Source organism: Tiliqua scincoides, chromosome 8, assembly GCF_035046505.1.
Source record: "Tiliqua scincoides isolate rTilSci1 chromosome 8, rTilSci1.hap2, whole genome shotgun sequence".
NCBI lineage: Eukaryota > Metazoa > Chordata > Lepidosauria > Squamata > Scincidae > Tiliqua > Tiliqua scincoides.
In genome coordinates this window covers 15,118,167-15,130,741 of record NC_089828.1, presented here as the reverse complement: position 1 = coordinate 15,130,741, position 12,575 = coordinate 15,118,167, and the positions used below count along the sequence as shown (strand labels likewise).

The following is a 12,575-nucleotide window of genomic DNA, read 5'->3' as shown; positions in this document are numbered from 1 at the left end:
ACGTTTGCCAGCCTCACTGCTGGGCTACTGCCCGTGCTAGGCTAGCGCCAGGCTATGCGGAGTGGGTGCCCAGCCTCCGCCGCTTGGTGCTCTCATGGACTACCGAGCTGCGGCATGGTAAGCAGGGGCGAGGAGGGGGGCGGGGAGGAGGCGTTCCAGGGAGGGGGGAGGCTGGTGGGGGGCGGGAGAGAGGCATGACGGGGGGCGGGAAGGGGGCGGGCGGGAGTTGTGCTGGGGAGAGGGAGGGAGGTGGGTCCATGGAGCTCTGCTCTACCGGATCCAAGGCGTTCGTGTGGGGCTTGGCACCCCACAGGAACGCCTTACCGCTTACCTTTTGGTCAGCGGTAAAGTGAGTAGCCCCATTGCAGGGCTGCTTCCCTTACCTGGGAGAAGGGGACAAAAGTGTGCCGTCTCCTATGGTGCTGTCTGCGGTAGCCCAAGGCGTGCAGGATCTGGCAGCAACCATTCTCGGTGCCACCAAGGCTGGGCACCCCGGGCAGCTCGGGATTGGGCTGTTAGCTGACACATATTCAGTGAATTTGAGTGTTTAAATTGTGCCTGTGCCTTAGTCACAGCATCCAATGCTAACGTATTGAAGTTTGTCACTTTCCTGTGGAAGCTAAATTAGCCAATTTCTTTCTTTAATATTTTTCAGTTTCGCTCTTCCTTGTATTTATTAATGGAGACTCTTAATGCAACCACACCTCACTACGTAAGATGCATAAAGCCAAATGATCAGAAGCTGGCATTTGAGTGAGTATATTTGTTCCACTGAGCTATAATATTATCTGCAATATAAAGAAAGTTAATGAGATTGGAGGTAGGCAGATATCTGCATGTTTTTTAGATAAAATTCCCTTGGAATTGGTTTTTTCTTTGAAAATGGTCAAGTTTCTATGAGTAGAAAATCTGCTTTCCTTCAATGACAGATTTATATTATAGAACAGACTTTACCTTTTTCCTCATTTAAATAATTCACCATGACTTGAAGGTTATAATATTATGAGGAAAAATCATTAATAAATCTGGCACAAATAAATGTTTCATTTCCTCCCTTAGGTTTGACTCAAAAAGAATAGTTCAGCAGTTGCGAGCTTGTGGTGTTTTAGAAACAATTCGAATTAGCTCTCAGAGTTACCCGTCTAGGTAGGTAGCAATCTTTTTGTTTTCAGCAGATTCAATTCTTTCAATTTAATTAACCAATTTAATTGTTCTTTTTATTTTGCAGATGGACTTACATTGAGTTTTATAGCCGTTACAGTATTCTCATGTCACAACACGAACTCTCTTTAAATGATAAGAAACAAATTTGCAAGATTGTTTTGCAGCGGCTAATCCAGGTCAGCTCAAATATTACTGTGCTAGTTTATGAAGGCTAGAATTGAAAGAATTGTATCAAGCGGCCACAGATTTTAGATATACAGTATTTAAGATTTCTTTCAATGTTGGCTTGTTTTTTTCCCCAGGATCCTACCCAATATCAGTTTGGCAGAACAAAAATTTTCTTTAGAGCAGGCCAAGTTGCTTACTTAGAAAAGTTACGGTCAGATAAACTGAGACAAGCTTGCATCATGATTCAGAAGAATATCCGAGGTTGGCTCCAACGAAAAAAATTCCTCCGTATCAGACAAGCAGCAGTGACAATACAGCAGTACTTCCGAGGACAACGGACTGTACGGTAACTTCAAGCAATAAGACAGTTGGGGTACAATCCTAACCCCTTATGTCAGTACTTTCCAGCACTGGCATAGCAGTACCAATGGGACATGTGCTGCATCCTGCAGTTGGATGTCACTCATGGAGGCCTCCTCAAAGTAAGGGAGTATTTGTTCCCTTACCTCAGAGTTGCATTGCCCTTAAGTCAGTGCTGGACAGCACTGACATAAGGGGTTAGGATTGTGCCCTTAGTTATTGAGGAACATGTTACTCTATGAAAGGTCAGGAGTCATTCCTAAAGTTCATCTGTGTGTAACTGGAAGAAGGTTTTGCAACTTGGATTACCAGTTTAGTAACTGATTAGTGCTACCTGTTCAAGAAGCATTTGATCAAATGTGTTCTGTTAGCTCCCTAATATTGCCTAGGTATCTATCACATGGGAATCATTGCGCTGCCCAGATTGGTGTGTTAAAGAGGTTGTTTCTCCAAGTTAGGGATAACTGATTTTTTTGGATAAGGAGGCACAATCCATTTCCTAGATGATAATTGAGGACCCAGATGTGTGGTTTGTCACATAAACTGACCCTCTCATGAGTGATCAGACTAGAAAGCTGGTACTGACTAGCAGCAAGGGCTTCTCAGACAGGGAGCACATGCAGTCAGGCAGAAATGGGGCATTATATACAAATTCTAAGAGAGATCTAACATAGGTGTGGAATATCAATTTCTTTGTACTACTGGAAAACAGGGAATTGGATCTAAAGTTGTCTTTCTCTAGTGCGAGACATCTGTGTTTTACATCTCACACCTAGTCCAGGAGAAGCTAAACTAAGTCAAAAAATGTTCTTCCACTTGCAACAGTGTTTGCATAAATATTTGTGCAAGTGGAAATTCAACATAGGAAATGCTATAGATTTTGTCCTTTATAGCACTGTGCAAAGTCTTGCACAAGTGATTGCAGAAGACTGCTAGCAACTGTTTTCTCTCTACTCATAGGTTTTTGGATATAACTCATAATTCTGTTGCCTATGAGTGAAATCATGAGCAAACCTTTTACCACACCTTGGTTAAAATGTGGTAGACTTATTAAGGCCAGATGAAATTGCTTCAGGAATTGAATTCAACCCAAGGGCCTCCAGTTTCCCATCTAGACTGTAGACAGTTCATATAAATGGATTTCCTTCTTAGTTGAGGACCCCTTTCCTTCTCTTACTTGTGATTCCCAAGGTACTCCTCAACAGCATCCTGAGCTAAATATTTCTAACAAAATAAACACATTTGCTTGTTGTTTGCTTGGATTTGCTTGTGATAGTAAATAGGGGTTGTCTGTGCAGGAAAATTGTGTGTAAAGTTGTCCTGAGAAAATATTTGAAAATCAAGTGTAAATTCTAAGAATCATTTTATTTTCTCTTTAGGCATGCTATTACTGCAACAGCCCTAAAAGAAGCATGGGCAGCAATCATCATCCAGAAGCACTGCCGGGGATATCTAGTGCGTAGACTTTGCCAGCTCATCCGTGTGGCTGCTTTGACAATCCAGGCTTTTACACGAGGATTTCTAGCAAGGAGAAGATACAGAAAGGTGAAAATAATTGCAAAGGTTATCGAAGTTCAAAAAGATGAAGAAAGAAGTGCTTGTTTCCGCACTGTCCAATGAACACTCGAGACAACAGATATGGGAGAAAGGGCCACTTTATTGTACATTAACAAGAGGAGCAGAGGCTGAGACCTGCAGCATCCGAGGCAGCGAAAGCCCCTGTGGTGCGGGGAGGGACCTCTGGGCGGTACCAGAAACCTCTGCCCCAGGCGGGCATGCACCCAACTCCGAGTCGTGCCCCGCTGCTGGGACGGCACGTCTCATCCATGTCTATCCCTTAAGGGGAAGGCAGCCGGACCGCAGACTGCGCCACCTCGAGCCGCTGAGCCTCTGAGGTGTGCCCCGCGGTCCCGGCCAGGGCCCCGTCTACGTTCTCGTGCCGCCAAACCCCTGAGGGCTGAAATAGGGTTCTGCCTTGCCTATGCCGCTTGAAGTTGCATGCCACAGTCCCATTCACGCCTCCTAACCCGCACCACCTGCCCTCTTAAAGTGACCAATGGCAGCTTGCAAACAGGGGGGGTGTAACCCCCTGGCCCATAACAGTCTGGGGTAGGCAAAAAAACTGCCTGCCCCTTGGCCAATCTTGGCAGGCAGCAAAAAATTCCTACCCGGCCCCAAACGGCGACCAGTTAAACTCAGACTGCCTCTAGGGCGGGCGGGTATTCCCACGGTGCCCACGTGCACAAGGAGGAAGAGGGCTGGGTCTCGTCATAAGAACATAAGAACAGCCCCACTGGATCAGGCCATAGGCCCATCTAGTCCAGCTTCCTGTATCTCACAGCGGCCCACTAAATGCCCCAGGGAGCACACCAGATAACAAGAGACCTCATCCTGGTGCCCTCCCTTGCATCTGGCATTCTGACATAGCCCATTTCTAAAATAAGGAGGTTGCGCATACACATCATGGCTTGTACCCCGTAATGGATTTTTCCTCCAGAAACTTGTCCAATCCCCTTTTAAAGGCGTCTAGGCTAGACGCCAGCACCACATCCTGTGGCAAGGAGTTCCACAGACCGACCACATGCTGAGTAAAGAAGTATTTTCTTTTGTCTGTCCTAACCCGCCCAACATTCAATTTTAGTGGATGTCCCCTGGTTCTGGTATTATGTGAGAGTGTAAAGAGCATCTCCCTATCCACTCTGTCCATCCCCTGCATAATTTTGTATGTCTCCATCATGTCCCCCCTCAGGCGTCTCTTTTCTAGGCTGAAGAGGCCCAAACACCGTAGCCTTTCCTCATAAGGAAAGTGCCCCAGCCCCGTAATCATCTTAGTCGCTCTCTTTTGCACCTTTTCCATTTCCACTATGTCTTTTTTGAGATGCGGCGACCAGAACTGGACACAATACTCCAGGTGTGGCCTTACCATCGATTTGTACAACGGCATTATAATATTAGCTGTTTTGTTCTCAATACCCTTCCTAATGATCCCAAGCATAGAATTGGCCTTCTTCACTGCCGCCGCACATTGGGTCGACACTTTCATCGACCTGTCCACCACCACCCCAAGATCTCTCTCCTGGTCTGTCACAGACAGCTCAGAACCCATTAGCCTATATCTAAAGTTTGGATTTTTTGCCCCAATGTGCATGACTTTACACTTACTGACATTGAAGCGCATCTGCCATTTTGCTGCCCATTCTGCCAGTCTGGAGGGATCTTTCTGGAGCACCTCACAATCACTTCTGGTCTTCACCACTCGGAAAAGTTTGGTGTCGTCTGCAAACTTTGCAACCTCACTGCTCAACCCTGTCTCCAGGTCATTTATGAAGAGGTTGAAAAGCACTGGTCCCAGGACAGATCCTTGGGGCACACCGCTTTTCACCTCTCTCCATTGTGAAAATTGCCCATTAACACCCACTCTCTCTTTCCTGGCCTTCAACCAGTTCTCAATCCATGAGAGGACCTGTCCTCTAATTCCCTGACTGTGGAGTTTTTTCAGTAGCCTTTGGTGAGGGACCGTGTCAAACGCCTTCTGAAAGTCCAGATATATAATGTCCACTGGTTCTCCCACATCCACATGCCTGTTGACCTTTTCAAAGAATTCTATAAGGTTCGTGAGGCAAGACTTACCCTTACAGAAGCCATGCTGACTCTCCCTCAGCAAGGCCTGTTCGTCTATGTGTTTTGAGATCCTATCTTTGATGAGGCATTCCACCATCTTACCCGGTATGGATGTTAGGCTGACCGGCCTATAGTTTCCCGGGTCCCCCCTCTTTCCCTTTTTAAAGATAGGCATGACAATTGCTATCCTCCAATCTTCTGGCACCGTGGCCGTTTTGAGGGACAAGTTGCATACCTTAGTCAAGAGATCTGCAACTTCATTCTTCAATTCCTTAATAACTCTTGGGTGGATGCCATCAGGGCCCGGTGACTTATTGATCTTTAATTTATCAGTTTAATTTATCGTCCCCTTTTATAAGGTCCGCTGTGGCTGCCAGACCCAGCCCCCTTCACCTCCCCCTTGGGGAGGGACTGGACTCTCGTGTCCAGGCCAGGCCAAACAAACTCCAACCACCTCTTTAATTGGGTGATCGGGATTATGGCCGCCTGAGTGGTGTTTTTCTTTACACTGTAGCTCTGAAGTTTGTTCATTTATGGGTGCAAAATTATAGATGTGTTTTAGCCTCAGCTATGAATGTTTGTCACTGTGAGTTATCATTACTTCAAAATATTGACAGCATTGATCAAATTAACTCTACCACAGTACTGCCCACCTTTGCAAATTAACATGCACAGTAGAACTGTTGTAGTGTTGTAGTGTTGGGGTGAGAGATCTTGGGGTGGTGGTGGACAGGTCGATGAAAGTGTCGACCCAATGTGCGGCGGCAGTGAAGAAGGCCAATTCTATGCTTGGGATCATTAGGAAGGGTATTGAGAACAAAACGGCTAGTATTATAATGCCGTTGTACAAATCGATGGTAAGGCCACACCTGGAGTATTGTGTCCAGTTCTGGTCGCCGCATCTCAAAAAAGACATAGTGGAAATGGAAAAGGTGCAAAAGAGAGCGACTAAGATGATTACGGGGCTGGGGCACCTTCCTTATGAGGAAAGGCTACGGCGTTTGGGCCTCTTCAGCCTAGAAAAGAGACGCTTGAGGGGGGACATGATTGAGACATACAAAATTATGCAGGAAATGGACAGAGTGGATAGGTAGGTGCTCTTTACACTCTCACATAATACCAGAACCAGGGGACATCCACTAAAATTGAGTGTTGGGCGGGTTAGGACAGACAAAAGAAAATATTTCTTTACTCAGCAAGTGGTCGGTCTGTGGAACTCCTTGCCGCAGGATGTGGTGCTGGCGTCTAGCCTAGACGCCTTTAAAAGGGGATTGGACAAGTTTCTAGAGGAAAAATCCATTATGGGGTACAAGCCATGATGTGTATGTGCAACCTCCTGATTTTAGAAATGGGTTAAGTCAGAATGCCAGATGTAGGGGAGGGCACCAGGATGAGGTCTCTTGTTATCTGGTGTGCTCCCTGGGGCATTTGGTGGGCCGCTGTGAGATACAGGAAGCTGGACTAGATGGGCCTATGACCTGATCCAGTGGGGCTGTTCTTATGTTAGTGTAGTAGTTAACAGTGCAATCCTATACACACTTTCCTGGGAGTAAGCTCCATTGAACACAGTTGGACTTACTTCTGAGAAATCCTGCATAGGATCGAGCTGTGGACCAGGAAGTCCTGGGTTTCACTTCTTGCTTGAGGCATGGGATTCCACAGGTGACCATAAGAAACCAAAGTCTTTCGGCCTCAGCCCTCCCACCTGCAATATAGGGGAATAAAAATGTCTTACATTATAGTACTGTTTTAAAGGTGATTGAGATATAATGTATGTGAGGTACTTGAAAACTCTAAAACAGTGTATAGTAGTGCTAAGCATTATTATTGTTGCTGCTATTCACAAGCTTTTTAATGATGTAGTTGTATGCATGTCAATTCATGATCTAAACTTCTGCTACAGTGACACATAGCTAGTGATGGCTCATAGTAATAGCTCACACTGTCCGTACTGCCACTTTTTCACAGTTGTATGCAGGACCATAAACTGAGGAAGAAGTGGCAATATGGACTGTGTGAGCCACATTTAACCAAGAAAGTTGTGGCATCTGTATTGACCACAATCCAGTTTATGCATGAGGACTTCACACTGGAATGATGGGCTGCATTCAGAACAGTACACTGTGAACTTCACATGCTCACATGCACCTCACCACAGTCTCTGCTGATCACTTGAGCATATTGTTTCTGCAATCTTGCACATGCTTTCCTGGGTATAGGCGCCACTGAACACAGTGGGACTTATTTCTGAGTAAGCATATATGGAATTGTGCTGTTGACGTCCCCTGAATGATTAGGTATTTCCTCCATTTTCTTATTAAGATGCTTGAAGAACATAAGGCTGTAATCCTCCAGAAATATGCCCGAGCTTGGCTTGCTAGACGCAGATTCCAGAATATTCGTCGTTTTGTGTTGAACATCCAGCTTTCGTATAGGGTCCAGCGACTGCAGAAAAAATTGGAAGACCAGGTAGTTAAGAACTATCCATTCATAGCTGTGGAATACTCTCCAAATGTAAATTTGGGACTAACATTTTCTTTAATGCCGAATGAAAACAGTTATATTTGCTTAAGCCTTTGAGTGTTAAGTTTTCCTGCTCCTTATGTGTCTTTTTTTTTTTTTTAGCTTGCTTGTGTGCTTGTTTATTTATTGGAATCATTTTAAATTCCAATAGTTTGGATTTTATTTTCAATTGTTTTTAATTGTTGTGAGCCATTTTAAACGTTTATGAAGTTAGAAGGAAGGATACAGATATTTTCAATAAAGAAAAAAAAAATCTCAATTAAGATCTATAGTTGGCATCCTTCAGTCTCGGAAGACTATGGTGTCACGCTCTGAATGGTGGTTCTGGAACAGAGTGTCCTCTCCAGTGCGCGAAGCCTGGGTAAAGTAGGTATGGAGGATAGTCTGTTACCCATGCAGCAAATCCCGCCTCTCCACGTCGCTGAAATTGTCCAATGGAAAGGCAGAGGCCAATACCGTTGGTTCAAGCGGCGTCGCAGGAGTTGCCAGAACGTGACTGTGTTCAGCCATGAACTGCCTCAGCTACTCCGGCTCCGGATTTTGCCTCAAGGTTGACTCCTGAAGCCTTTTCCATAACTGGATGTAGCCACAAGGCAGTGGAGGTTTGGGATCAGAGTTTTCCTTCTCTCAGATGAGCTGCCTTCCCAGGCTGACGAGTCCCATCTACCCGGTGGCTGTTTAGTCGCCTCTTACGACAAGTACAGCCAAACTGAGGGCCTATTCTTATCCCCAGCCCCCAGGGGAAGATCTAATGTAATGTAATTAATGCCCATAATTTACCACATTGTATTACATAGCATAATGCAACAATTCAATTATATTACTCATTAATAATACCAGACTTACTCACTTTTAGAACAGCCCAATCCTATCCTTTCTGGCACTGTGGGCTAAAGTGGTGCCGAAATGGCTCCTGCAGTATCCTACGGGGCCAGGGAAGCCACCCAATGTCTCCTTGGGGGAAGGGGACATCCCCTTCCCCTGAGTAAAGCCCCAGCCTCTGCAATGCAGTGTTTTGAGTCTGCGCTAGCTAAATTGCTGGCACTTGTCCCCTGTCGGACTCCTGAGCCTGACATGCCGCATAGGATCCATTGGACGAGGCCTCTGCTGGTGCTAGCCCCTCCTCCCATTCCACCCTCCCCTGCCCTCCCCATGCCTCCATGCTACCTAGCACTCAGCTTTTGCTGACAGCAGCCAGGGCTTCTTCTGCAGTGCTCACAGAGCTATGTAGGCCTCCCTGCCAGTGCCACTTACTCTGAGAGTGCCGCAAACATGCTTTACATTATGATAGGATCAGGCCCTAAGTCTACAATCCTAATCACACGTATGTGAAAGTAAGCCCCATTGTACATAGTGGGACTTACTTCCAAGCAAACATGTATAGCATTTTGCTGTGAGGCTGCTATTCATGCTTACTTTGGAACTGATCTCATTGAACTCTGTGAAATTTACTTCTGAGTAAACATGACTTGAATTAGATTGCAGAGAACGGTTGGTGATATTCATTTTGAAGGGGGCATGTTTATTTTACCAGTGGTCCAGACAGGGTAATACAGTTTTTAATTGTTCTAATGCTACTTTTATATTTATTTTAGAATAAAGAAAACCATACATTATTGGAAAGATTGACCACTCTAGCCTCCAGTCACGCCAATGATGTAGAAACCATTCAGAAGCTTCAACTGGATCTTGAAAAATTAGCCACCCAAAAGAAAATATCTGAAGAAAAAGAGAAGAAACGCAAGGATGACTTCCATCAGGTTAATTTGAGTGAGGTTTACACTGAAATAGCATCTCCAGAGTCATTACTAGAGCCCTTGCCAGTGCCAAGGATTCTGGGGGGAAGCTCTGCTCTGTGCCTCCCATGGCATCCCCACCTGCCTCCTGATGGCGCTGATTGCTGCCACTTCTTCTGAGGGGTCAGATGTCAGCCCAGCTGGGTGTGTCCTCAGCTGTGGGCCCCAACCTAGTACCTGATCTGGCTGGCCCCTGATGCCGCTCCCGACTGAAGCAAAAAACATAATTAGGGTTCAGGCTGGGAATGAATCTGTTGATCACATCCTGAGCCTGCGCTCCTAAAGAGCAGTTTGCACCTGGTGCAGTAGCCAGACACTTTGTCTAATTATTTGAAACGCAGCTGCATGAGAGAGACAGAACGGAAGTTGCAAAGCAGTCAAGCGAGTCCTATCTCTCTGCCCTCCAAAATAGCAGAGTGCAACATTTATACAGCAAGTTACTTGTTTCAGTATCAAGGCAGTATATTATCATATCAGGCTTTTTTCTTGTTCTGATAACTTTTACTTCAGAATGTTTCAACTTGTTTTATACTCTCACCAGTTTATAATGTTACAGTCTATAATGTAACAGCCTGAATTGCCCCCTCCCTCCTCGGCTACATAGGGGTTGCAAAGGTCACTATGCCTAGATATTGCTTTGGAGCAATAATGCTCTAATGGGAAATTGGCGGGTGCTTTTACAAGTATGATCTGTGTTCTAATGGATTTTATCCTGCCTATATTGTTTCTTTACAGAAAACCTCAGCACTTGAAGTTCGCAATTTAGAACTACAAGAACAGAAGGAGAAATTAGAAAAGGACCTGCAGGAGAAAACCAAGGAAATGAAAGGTACAGTTCAGACAGCTCAATAGAGTGAAGACTTTCCAAGAATTAAGGGAGAATTAGCAGCTCCTTTTGAAGTAAGCAAAAAAGAATGCTTGAAATACTTGTACTTCTCTTAGAGAAGATCTAAGAAACTATATCCTGGACCTATTTGTACCTTAGCTTTGTGGTGCTACTGTGTGACCATGATTTAGATGCATATAAGATGAAACAACTGGTGGCGCAATTCACCAAGAAGTTCTCCTGCACAAGTCTGCACAACCAGAGCTAGTGATCCTGTCCACATAATATTATGCTAGCACTGTAGGGCCTTGTGCCAGTGATGCAGGCAGAGCCACCAGTCTGATCTATATGCTGAATATCTTTTCTTGCACCTAAAAGGAATTAACCTAAAAGGAATTTTAGAGCAAGTAATATTCTGGTTTTTCAAACTTATACTGCATTGGCCCTAGCAGGTCTAGATTACTGTATAAAGTTATCCATTTAAAATAAAACAGGGGTGCTCACACTTTTTTGGCTCAAGAGCTACTTTGAAACCCAGCAAGGCCCGGAGATCTACCAGAGTTTTTTTTACAATGTTCGCGCCATCATAACATATAACATTTATGTGTACAATGTATGTTGGTGTACCTTGAGCCCCACTGAGTATAACAGGACTTACTCCTGAGTAGACATGCCTAGGATTAGGCTGTGAGGCTGCAATCCTAGCCACACTTACCTGGGAGTAAGCCCCATTGAGTAAAATGGGGCTTACTCCCGGCGTTTCCTCCCAGAGGCACCTGAAGGGGGGGGTCGGCACTCCGCGATCTACTCATTTTGCCTCGCGATCTACCGGTAGATCGCGATCCACCTATTGAGCACCCCTGAAATAAAACATCTTGAGATTTACTTTTTAGTCTAGAAATTGTGTGCTTGATGATACTGTTTTTTTGCTGTCTAAAGGTTTTTTTTTCAAATATAGCATTATCTTTCTGCAGATAAAATGGATGATCTGACAAAGCAGCTCTTTACTGATGTTCAGAAAGAAGAAAGACAAAGAATGTATGAAATTTAACTTGTAATTTTCTTATACTTTCTGAATTTTCTTATCCTATGAAGGAATTAGACATTTATAAAGAGTTTAAAAATGAGGTAGTGGGTGGCATCCTAATGAGTGCTTTTGCCACTGTGTGCTCACTTCACAAACAGAAGCTTCCTCCATGAATAAAAGGAGTATATCTCCCGTGAAATATGAATTTCACTTATCCACCAGTGAAATTCTCCTTCTGTTCATGAAAGAAGCTTCCATTTGTGGAGTGAGCATAACACTCCTCTAATTTTATCTTTATCTTACTATTGACTTACATGCAGGTGGATTTTTTTTTACATTCAGAGTTTGGGGTAAAAGTTATTTCTTTCTTACTTCTTGTAGAATTCTTGAAAAAAACTTTCACAACCAGAAACAAAATTATGAAAATGAGATTGAGTCCCTGAAGGCAGAAATAAAATACCTCAAAGGTGAAAATGATAAGCTCCAACATCAAATTCGAGAAAGCCTCCAAATTCAGAATGGCTTGAAAATAGAAGTAGAAGAACTTACACGTCAGGCAAAGGTAAAGTAACAATTTAAGAACATAAATCTGAGTGTTTATCTGAGATTGATAAACACATCAATCTCAGATAAACACTCAGAGATTGATAAACACATCAATCTGAGCTGACATGTTACGGGAACAGTATTATACAGAGTTCAGATACTCTGTTGTGTGTTTGATACTTCATTACATCATACAATGAGAAAATTCCAATTAATGCTGCACATTGTAACTTTTTTTTTTCACCATGACGCAGAGTCCACTGGGGAAGTTCTTCTGTCAAGCCGAATTGATGTGCTCAGTCTCTTGTGCTGCTCTTATTTATTTCAGTGGAGCTAATACAGAAGAACTTCCCAGTGCATTGTACCCATAGCTTGTTTCAGTGTTTGTCTTACCCTCATCCCAAAGGCTTGGAACAGACAATACTAATTAGAAAGCAAAAAACATAAAATAAACTGTAAACAATAAATTATGCATGTCACCTCCCACTGAACTGGAAAAGGTTAACATCAAAGATTCTTTTTCTCTGTACCCGGTGCTAATTTA

At 44.1% G+C, this 12,575-nt stretch overlaps 1 protein-coding gene across 2 annotated transcripts in view; it reads left to right on the top strand.

Annotated features, from left to right (window-relative positions):
- The window catches only part of MYO5C (myosin VC), a 57,824-nt gene that overhangs the window by 28,580 nt on the left and 16,669 nt on the right, over positions 1-12,575 (top strand). For both annotated transcript variants that reach the window (XM_066636664.1, XM_066636665.1), the window contains exons 16-25: positions 656-753; positions 1,060-1,146; positions 1,229-1,340; positions 1,467-1,678; positions 3,072-3,237; positions 7,636-7,782; positions 9,432-9,596; positions 10,368-10,461; positions 11,433-11,496; positions 11,867-12,047. In XM_066636664.1, the coding sequence (XP_066492761.1) occupies positions 656-753; positions 1,060-1,146; positions 1,229-1,340; positions 1,467-1,678; positions 3,072-3,237; positions 7,636-7,782; positions 9,432-9,596; positions 10,368-10,461; positions 11,433-11,496; positions 11,867-12,047 (1,326 nt within the window). The remainder of the gene's footprint in view (positions 1-655; positions 754-1,059; positions 1,147-1,228; positions 1,341-1,466; positions 1,679-3,071; positions 3,238-7,635; positions 7,783-9,431; positions 9,597-10,367; positions 10,462-11,432; positions 11,497-11,866; positions 12,048-12,575) is intronic.